The following is a 9,085-nucleotide window of genomic DNA, read 5'->3' as shown; positions in this document are numbered from 1 at the left end:
TTTAGATAAAAATGATCATATTAATATTAATTAGAATGGATTAAAAAAACATGTGCACGTATAATAGACAAGTCTATTGCTTTTTCAAAGAGAGTATATATACAAATCCAAATTATTTTATATTAAGAAATAAATATAATTAAATATAGAATGTTATTTTTTGCTTTGAAAAAATATAACTACTTTTTATAGAAATTTGCTTGTTTTATAATTAATTATAGGTAACTAAATATTATAAAGTATTATATGTAAAGACGTATGTATTATACACTGTAAAGTACACATTTGCTATTCTCAAATGTAAAAAATAGATTATATTTAAGAAAAGCAATTAATACTAATTATATTATACGACAATTATTTGATATTGTCCTTTGTATTTTTTAAAATGTCTCAAGGATTTAAATTTAATTTGACAGCCTCTTGTCGTATCACAGAAATAAGTTCTTGATTTATTAAAAATGTGAATCTTAGTCCTGCAATCTGTGAAAAAGTATAAGAAACTGTAATTAAAAATTAATTATATTTCTTAGAAGAATATTTTATTTGACAGAACTCTACGCAAACTAATTTATTATGTTGAAAAAATCATAGTAATTACCTCAATTACACTATTATTATTCAATTTCATCTTATTGCCAGCCAGAATTGGTCTGCTATCCACAAAAATCGGCCGTTTTCCTTCGGATGATAGAAAGAAGTCTCCGTTATTCCTTAAACGAATAGTACCTTGTCGACGTGAAACTTTCCAAGCTGGACCTTCTAAACTAAGATCCACATCAACAGTGTGATCCTTTGTAGAACGTCCTACACTTATCTAAAAATAGATGTTAAAGGACAAAATGTATAAGTTATATTTTACATAAATAAGTATTACTTGAAAAAATAATTATTTCTTACCTCTCTAGATCTCATGAGATATCTGACAAGTCTTCCTCTTAAAATGGCTAAGGTTTGATTATCAAATTCTGGAGGATTGGCACCTGTTACACTATCGACAAGTACCTGCCATCTGCCAAGCTCGTTTTCTAATACTTTAATTTCTCTTTTATTCTTCCTGTCTGTTGTTGCCAATTCAGAATCTATCAATTCATCTTTTGGTTCCATCAATTCAGTATCATTGATCATATCTTCGGCATCCGAAAAGTTCAATACATGCTCGCCTCGTGGTAAACTTTGCACTGTCTGATCTGGTAATAAATGATATTGTTTCATTAACTGCCAATGGCTATGTAACGCTTTTGCAGTTCTAGCTGGATAAAATGTATGTGCATTTGCTTCAAGTAATTCTTGAAATACTTCTGGTGTTGGTTGAGAAGTCTGAAGCAAAAAATGAAAATTATATTTTTATAATGATGCAACCATATAGCAATATAGAAAACAAAATCAGTGATTAATTAAATCAAATATATATTTTTAAACATATTTTATTTAAGATATTAACACTCACTGATTTAATGGTGCCTAACAGATCTTCCTCAGCTTTGCTATACAGAGTTCTCGCTTGCACACTGGCTATCAATTCAGGATGTAAATTACGCATAGCTTGCACAGCTACACGTGAAACTGCACTGTCATACAACAATGCGTACCATCTTTGTTGTATCTCTTGCAATGTAAAACGGCAAGAAAATTTTGTACCTCGATGAACCTTGAACAGTCAAAAGAATATTAGAAATATAAATACATTATTTCTTTGCTTATTAACATTATAAAATAAGTTAAAGCAAGAAAAATTAATATAAAAACTAATTAAATAAATACCATTCTCAAATCATTTGTTTGTTGTACACCGGTAATCAATGCTAAATCATCAGTAGGTTTCCATCGTCCAAGATCTTTAGTAGCATTGATGGAATGAGAATGATTTTTATTCTTTTTGTTTTTTCGTCCAGGATTTGAACCGCTTGGTCTGGTGGGTCTACGATTGCATCTATCCGATTGTGCCAAGGTAGTAGGAATTGGTATTGGAGTAGGTAACGTTTGCGTTGGCAGAACATCTATAGGACCGGCAGATACAGAAATTGTTCTTGATTTCGATGTTGATTTAGCACTTGTAGCAGGTGGTTGTAGGTTGAACGTTGTTTCCACCACCTCGTCATCAAATTTTTTTCGTTTTATCGTACGTGAGGAGCTTTAAACAAAAAGAAAATACATTAGTAATATAATATATCTATGTATGTGTGTTTAGATTGTCTTGTGAATATAACGCATACTTGAAAAGAAGACTAATTTTTATACAATGTGACTATTTGGTATCTACCTTCTCCGTTTGGTTGCCAAAGCGTCTAAAGCTGATGATTCGATGGGAATACTTAAGAATCCGTCCGCATTGTGTGTAAGTCCACTGTGGTTGAGGCTAGTTGGAGTTGATATATCCATTGTTACGTAAATCGAATAAGTCGAGGCCGTTAAAACATAATTTATATCAACTGCTTATCACTTTCGAAGCAAATAAATCGCGATTATTTTATTCTTATTATATTTTTGTTATATTAAAAAAATTCACACGTAAAATTATCCATACGAATCACAACATCAACACTAAACTTGGACAGTTTGATGTGAAATGAGTCGCATGTCGCATAAGAAATAGATTCGATTAATCGATATGAAAAACATGGCGTACGATTTGATTAGTCGAAAATATCGATAACACAAAATTTTTAAACGCGTGTGCAAGAAAATAAATTTTAATGATATTGAAATAAGTAATAACTGTAAAACTCGTTTATAAACATATTATATTCATTATTTTTATAACAGGTATATATTAGACAAGCTCGGTTTTCCTTTAATAATTTTACCGAATAATAATGTTATGATTATTTTTCTATTTCGTAGAGAAAAAAAGAGGTATTGAAGAATACTTGACAAGAAATACTGATGATATCGATAAAATAAAAAATCCAACACACACACACACACACACACACATACACATGTATGGTCGGCTTGCCACTTGCCACTCCTTGCTGAAAATGAATAAAAGAAAAAAAAAACGGAGAAACGTCCCATTTTCCTTGATCGGTCGACGCGCATGCGCACTCGAACGTTCGTGCGAGGAGCGATGAGACAACGCTGGCACGCTTCCTTCGTGATGGCCCGCTTGATTCCGGTTGTGTCTCGTGTTTCGCCGTTCGTGTGGCAGGTTTTCCCCTTATCCATAGGAACGACACGTGACAAATAATCGACGATAATCATGGATGAGGAATGGGGTACGTAACTGACGTGCGAGCGAGTCGATTTAGCCGCGCGTGATTTTCGCGAGCGAGCGATTTATCCGCAATGAAGAAACTGATTTTAACCTCCACCGTCTCTTGTGCGCCTTTACAGATGTGGACAATGTCGAGGCAAAATTCGACCTCGCGATGAGATCGAACAAATGGGAGGGCGAGGATGAAGAGGAAGAGGTTAAGGTAAGACAATTTTCCCTGCGTACGTCAAGCGCGACGCTCGTCCTTCTGGCAAAATTGCCGCGTGTGATTCCGCACTTAACCTTTTCGCGATGAACACATGTTCCGTATTGTACCATCTTGTCACGCTAATTACTGCGATCTCTCTTCTAAATCTCTCACAACTCTTCGTCATCCGTATTTTTCGTTGGAATAACACGTGGTGTCTTGAAGATTTTCGATTTAAACAATGAGAAAAGTTTTATATATATATATGTATTAAAATATGTCACACACACACACACATATACATATATATATATATATATGTGTGTGTCACATATATTTAACGATAGAATTGTTTAAAGTATAAATACGAATAAAAATTAAAAGAAAAGTAAACGAAACGATTATTCATGTATCAAATATATTTTATTTATTCATCTGCATTTATAATTGATAAAATTATATACCTTGGAATAGTCCTATTACCTCTTGATTGTATACTTGGTCCCTCTATGAAATATATTTTTCTTATATACTTTATTTCTTCTATATTCTTTTCAGTATAATTAATTACATAAATATATACTTTATTAGTAATAAATATGAGTAAGATATGCATTTAACAATTTATGAGACTATAAAATTTAATTTTTGTTCTTTCTTACATCTTATATATTTACTACTGTGCTAAGTACATTGTATTGAAATTTTATACATTAAAATATCTAAACATTACTTTGTAAATGTTTATTAAACATTTTATAAAATTCACTTTATGTTACATGATAATTTCTTATAGAATATTATATATATACAGCAAGAACAGAAATTATTATAATTTTTTAATAATAATTATTTTGTTTGATGACAAGAACAATACAAAACATTGTAATTAGTTTTTTTATTTGCTTAATTTAAATAATTCAACAGGATAGCTGGGAAGATGTAGAAGAAGAAAAGAAAGATGTAGAAAAACCAGCAGAAGCTCCAAAAACAAAATCGAAACCTAAAAAAGCTTTGGCTGAAAGAATCGAGGAGCGTGAGGTTTGTTTCGATTTTTTTTTAATTGCAGAAGCATGCATTGCTTGTGATTTTATTTATATATTTGTATGTAAATTATTATATTTCAGAAAAAAGCAAGAGAGGAAGCAGAGAGGAAAGCAAAAGAAAAGGAGGAAGCACTTACACCAGAAGAAAGGCGACTTGAATTATTAAGACGCCAAAGGTTGCAAGAAGAGGCAGATTTACGGCTGGCGATGGAAACTTTTGGTTTGTCGAATTTAGTAGATTTTAGTGATCGTAAACCACATAAAAGAGATAAGAAATGATTTTCTTATGAATGAAAGATCTGACTGGTATCATTTTATCTTACATCAATATATCTCTATTTATACATAATTTTTATTTGATGTCTAGAAAAGTTCTTTCATTTTCTTAAAAAGGTATTACATATAGACATCATATTTAATTTGATAAAGACAATTTTCAAGAGAGCTTAGCAATCTCTTGATTATATCTTTGTCACATAGATGTATATTATCATTTATAGTATTGTTTATAATGAAATAACTGCATTTTTTCCAAATATGCATGAAATAATATATAAACATCTTTGCTTTACGGCAATGATAACAACTATTATTTTTCTACAAGTGTGATAATTGAAAAGTTAACAAATATTAATGTTACACTAACTGTTTGTGTTGTGGCAGTAATGTGAATTATTTGTCATATGCACCAAATTGTAAAGTATTACAAATTTTATCATTAAAAAAGGTTAAATTCAAGGCTATATATATGAAAATGTATATATCTTGAAATATTTTTATTAACATTAATTTAACAATTTTGTGACATAGTACAGCTTTATATGCAAATTATATATATTACCATTATCTAGCCATACTAGACTTATAATTGATTCATGATAGGAACTGTATAAGACACAAGGAACAGACAGAGAGAAAGAAAATATATACAAGCATTTAAATTTATTACAAACTATACATTTAAAATTTATTACTGATGTTGTTGTATTTTAATAAAAATTGCTATTCTATGCAAATTGTGTTTTTGTATTGTTGCATTAGTTTTTTTGTAACCTTATCTCTCATCTGTTATCTGTCTCCTGTACCGTTCCTGATCAACTCTTTTGATGCATATGCACAATACACAGGATGCTGATAAACAAAATCTGTTGATACACAACTATTTTAGAAATAAATATATTTACAATATAATGTATTTTCTCTCTATTGAAGATACTCTATTGATACATGTAACATATTATTGAAAAACTTCATATAATATATACTTAATCAATTTATAATATCTGTCAAAATAGAGTGAAATATGAAAGTCATGAGAAATATTATCTTATTGTAATTTTATTATTTTTTTTATTCATCATTATTTTATTGTATTAATTTATTATATCTTATAAGAAAGAACAAAGTTTTAACATTTATGTATAATATTACTTAACAATTTTATATTACAGGTGTAACAGAAGTAGTAAATGAGTCGCTTGATGCTATGGTACCCGACACAAAAGAGGACTTTGAGCGATTTGGCACAGCACTTTCACAAAAAATTAATCAATTTAACAAACATGCAGAATTTCCACTATTTGCAGAAGAGCTTATAAAATCCATTGCTCTTAATTGTTAGTATATCTGTTAATGATTAATATTTAAAAAAAAACCATGGATAATATTATTTTTATTGTAATAAGTTGTACTATCATTTTACACTTAGCAATGTTTGTTTCAGTATCGTCAAATTATTTGAAAAAGGTGAAAACTATAGTTGACAACTTACTTATTGAAAAGCAAAAGATAGAAAAGGGTGAGAAGGCCAAAAAGAATAAGGGAAAAGGAAAGGCCAAGCTTAAAATCGAAGGCGACAACACCTTGTTAAGTGAATACGGTGATTATGTATATGATGAATATGACGATTTTATGTAGCGACTTTTCACATATTCATACATTCTAGTCGCCTAAATAAACGCAGAGAAATATTAATTTGCAGATTTATACAAAAACTTTATATTTGTATTTTCTGCATATTAAATTGTAACCAAAATGTACAACAGTTTAAACTATAATCCGTGGTACCGTTTACACCTAACAAGATGAAAAAATAGAAATGAAAACTAGTATTATATTATCGACGAAAATGCTTAAAAACAAACACTTTAATAACTATAGTGGTGATTAATACTTGCAGTTACTTGGAACAGAGTTAAATGTTTTTATGATTTACATGTTGAGTTTTATCGAATTTTTATGTCATACATTTATTAAATTTTCAGTTTAATTTATATTAATGTATATTAATATCAATAACCATATTTTTAATATTAAAACTGAAAATACCTGTATGCCATATTTGTGCGACTGTAGCTATTTCTCAATTGTGAATCTATTAACATTAAGTAGAGCGGAAAGGATGGAATTACATTCATATCTTTGGGTTGTAATCGTATCTTGTAAACTGTTAAAAAGGAAATTTCATCTTTATATAGCTGCGTCATTGCAAATTGAATCTTGTAATTACATACATTATGGAAGTTTTATATATAACACAGCTTATATACATGCCCATATTCACATACCTTTATTAAAGATCAATTACAAGTTGGTTTTAAAAAGAGTATATTCCTAAATAAAGGTTGATTATAAATTACTCCTCTTTTTGTCCCATCTCTATCTCTCTGTAATTTATAGTATAATTAATATAATTTTATACTATAAATTCTTTACTATTCTCAATTATATTATAATATATTTGTATTATTATAATATGCATACGCATATAAAATATAGGAAAGTCTATTACAAAAAAAAGCATATGTGATAAAAGATTATCTCAAGTATCTAAAGTACTTCAAAGCTATTTGTTTTTCGAGATGCGCTTTTAACAATATATATGTCATAAAAAAATAAATGACAATATTTCACGGGAATAATATTTCAATTTTAATTTTTTACACGTGCATTCGTAGGCCACTTTAAAGTTGACAGTTAAATGACAGTCTTTGTAGTGTTCTGAGAATTATTTGTACACATAACCTACATGTGTTGTCTAAACACAATGAGAATTGGTGATTAATACATGCAATTATAAAAAAAATCAAATGTCATTTTTAATTTTTAGTCTGACTTGTATTGTGTACAATTACAAAGGATACATAATTTTGTAACTAGTGATGTAAACAGTGATTTGCTCGACGTTCGAAGGAGAGGAAAGGGAAGAAAAGTCTAACAATAAGATATAATTGTTTAATTTAATTTTAAGCTTGTGTGATCTGTCTTAATTATATTCAGTAAAAGAATTAAGATCAGTTTAGGAAATGGCGTTGCGTTTATTATTTCATAATGTAAACAGAACGCTTTGTCACACTAGCTCGAAACATATTGCACCTTCTAATTCAGGTATAAAAGAATCGAATGAATGTGTAACAAAGGATTGGCAAATAGAATTATGTAACACCATGAAAATCCTTCCGGATTTTATCAGCGAGAAAGAGGAAGATATCCTGATGCAAGAGGTTGATCCTTACATGAAACAATTGCGCTATGAATATTCACATTGGGATAATGTTAGTGAAATGAGATTGATTATATACACTATATATATTTGTAGAAATATTTAATTTGAATTTCTTGTATTTTGATCTGTCAGAATTTTTTTTAGGCGATACATGGTTATAGAGAAACAGAATGGAAAAAGTGGAGTAAGGATAGTTCACAAATTCTTGACAGGGTTCGTAAGAAAGCATTTCCACCTGAAATGACGCAGCTCTCTCTTGTACACATATTAGATTTAGCTTCTGAAGGATGGATAAAACCACACATCGACAGTGTCAGGGTAATAAAAGATTATCTTTATTCTTTTAAAGATTTTTTTTTCTTTACATATATTTCTACTAAAATATTTTACAGTTCTGTGGGGGCATTATTGCAGGATTAAGTTTACTGACAGACAGTGTAATGAAGTTGACAATGGAAGGACATGAGAAAGAATGTGTCGAGTGTTTCTTGCTACCAAGAAGATCGTTATATATTATGAGGTTCTCTTTCTCTCTCTCTCTCTGTCTTAATTTATTATTAATAGTTTGTTCGGTATTATCAAGTATTCATAAATATATTTGCATATATTTTAGCGGTGTTGCAAGGTACAAGTACAATCATGAAATTCTCAAATCTGAAGAATCATACTTTGAGGGACAACATGTGCCAAAAAGTAGACGTATCTCTATAATATGCAGAAGCGAACCTGATCCTGTAATTAGTGAAAACTCAACTATATAATTAAGAAATTGCAATGCAAATATATCTGTAAATATCTGAAATTTAAGCAAGAGAACTAAAACACTCTTGAGTAAAATATGTTATTTAAAATGAATACACAAGTCTATTGATTAAGAATTTATATTAATACCTCATTTGTATTTAATTACATTTCACGATGTATCGAAACTTTTGTTTAATATCTCTAATGCATACATTAGTTTGCTCTATTCAAATAAGTCATAAAAAAACTAGCATGAATAAGACAGAATATTTTCTTTTATATACATTAATAGTTTAATTTAATTTAAAAAATATTTCTTTTATTTATTTGTATTAATTTTATCATGGTTTTTTGAAATACAATTTTTAAATACAATTAAATAATTT

The 9,085-nt window shown here is 29.1% G+C and overlaps 3 protein-coding genes across 3 annotated transcripts; 2 read left to right on the top strand and 1 right to left on the bottom strand.

Annotated features, from left to right (window-relative positions):
- Nucleotides 1-197: 197 nt before the first annotated feature.
- On the bottom strand, nucleotides 198-2,580 carry Rcd5 (microspherule protein Rcd5). Its single transcript, XM_072905284.1, has 6 exons — nucleotides 2,264-2,580; nucleotides 1,765-2,134; nucleotides 1,451-1,651; nucleotides 901-1,320; nucleotides 602-817; nucleotides 198-483 (listed from the first exon to the last, which is right to left on the bottom strand). The coding sequence occupies exons 1-6, from the start codon at nucleotides 2,380-2,382 to the stop codon at nucleotides 394-396; spliced, it is 1,416 nt and encodes a 471-aa protein (XP_072761385.1). The 5' UTR covers nucleotides 2,383-2,580; the 3' UTR covers nucleotides 198-393.
- A 478-nt stretch (nucleotides 2,581-3,058) lies between these two features.
- Eif3j (eukaryotic translation initiation factor 3 subunit J) lies at nucleotides 3,059-7,088 on the top strand. The gene is made up of 6 exons (XM_072905288.1): nucleotides 3,059-3,218; nucleotides 3,337-3,419; nucleotides 4,332-4,445; nucleotides 4,532-4,670; nucleotides 5,902-6,066; nucleotides 6,174-7,088. The coding sequence occupies exons 1-6, from the start codon at nucleotides 3,203-3,205 to the stop codon at nucleotides 6,365-6,367; spliced, it is 711 nt and encodes a 236-aa protein (XP_072761389.1). The 5' UTR covers nucleotides 3,059-3,202; the 3' UTR covers nucleotides 6,368-7,088.
- A 157-nt stretch (nucleotides 7,089-7,245) lies between these two features.
- On the top strand, nucleotides 7,246-8,833 carry LOC140672856 (alpha-ketoglutarate-dependent dioxygenase alkB homolog 7, mitochondrial). Its single transcript, XM_072905289.1, has 4 exons — nucleotides 7,246-8,004; nucleotides 8,100-8,273; nucleotides 8,348-8,475; nucleotides 8,569-8,833. Exons 1-4 carry the CDS (start codon nucleotides 7,756-7,758, stop codon nucleotides 8,714-8,716), a joined length of 699 nt encoding a protein of 232 aa, XP_072761390.1. The 5' UTR covers nucleotides 7,246-7,755; the 3' UTR covers nucleotides 8,717-8,833.
- Nucleotides 8,834-9,085: the final 252 nt, after the last annotated feature.

This window comes from Anoplolepis gracilipes, chromosome 14, assembly GCF_047496725.1.
Source record: "Anoplolepis gracilipes chromosome 14, ASM4749672v1, whole genome shotgun sequence".
Classification (NCBI taxonomy): domain Eukaryota; kingdom Metazoa; phylum Arthropoda; class Insecta; order Hymenoptera; family Formicidae; genus Anoplolepis; species Anoplolepis gracilipes.
Note: the sequence above shows the minus strand (reverse complement) of the source record. Positions and strands in the feature narration are given on the sequence as shown.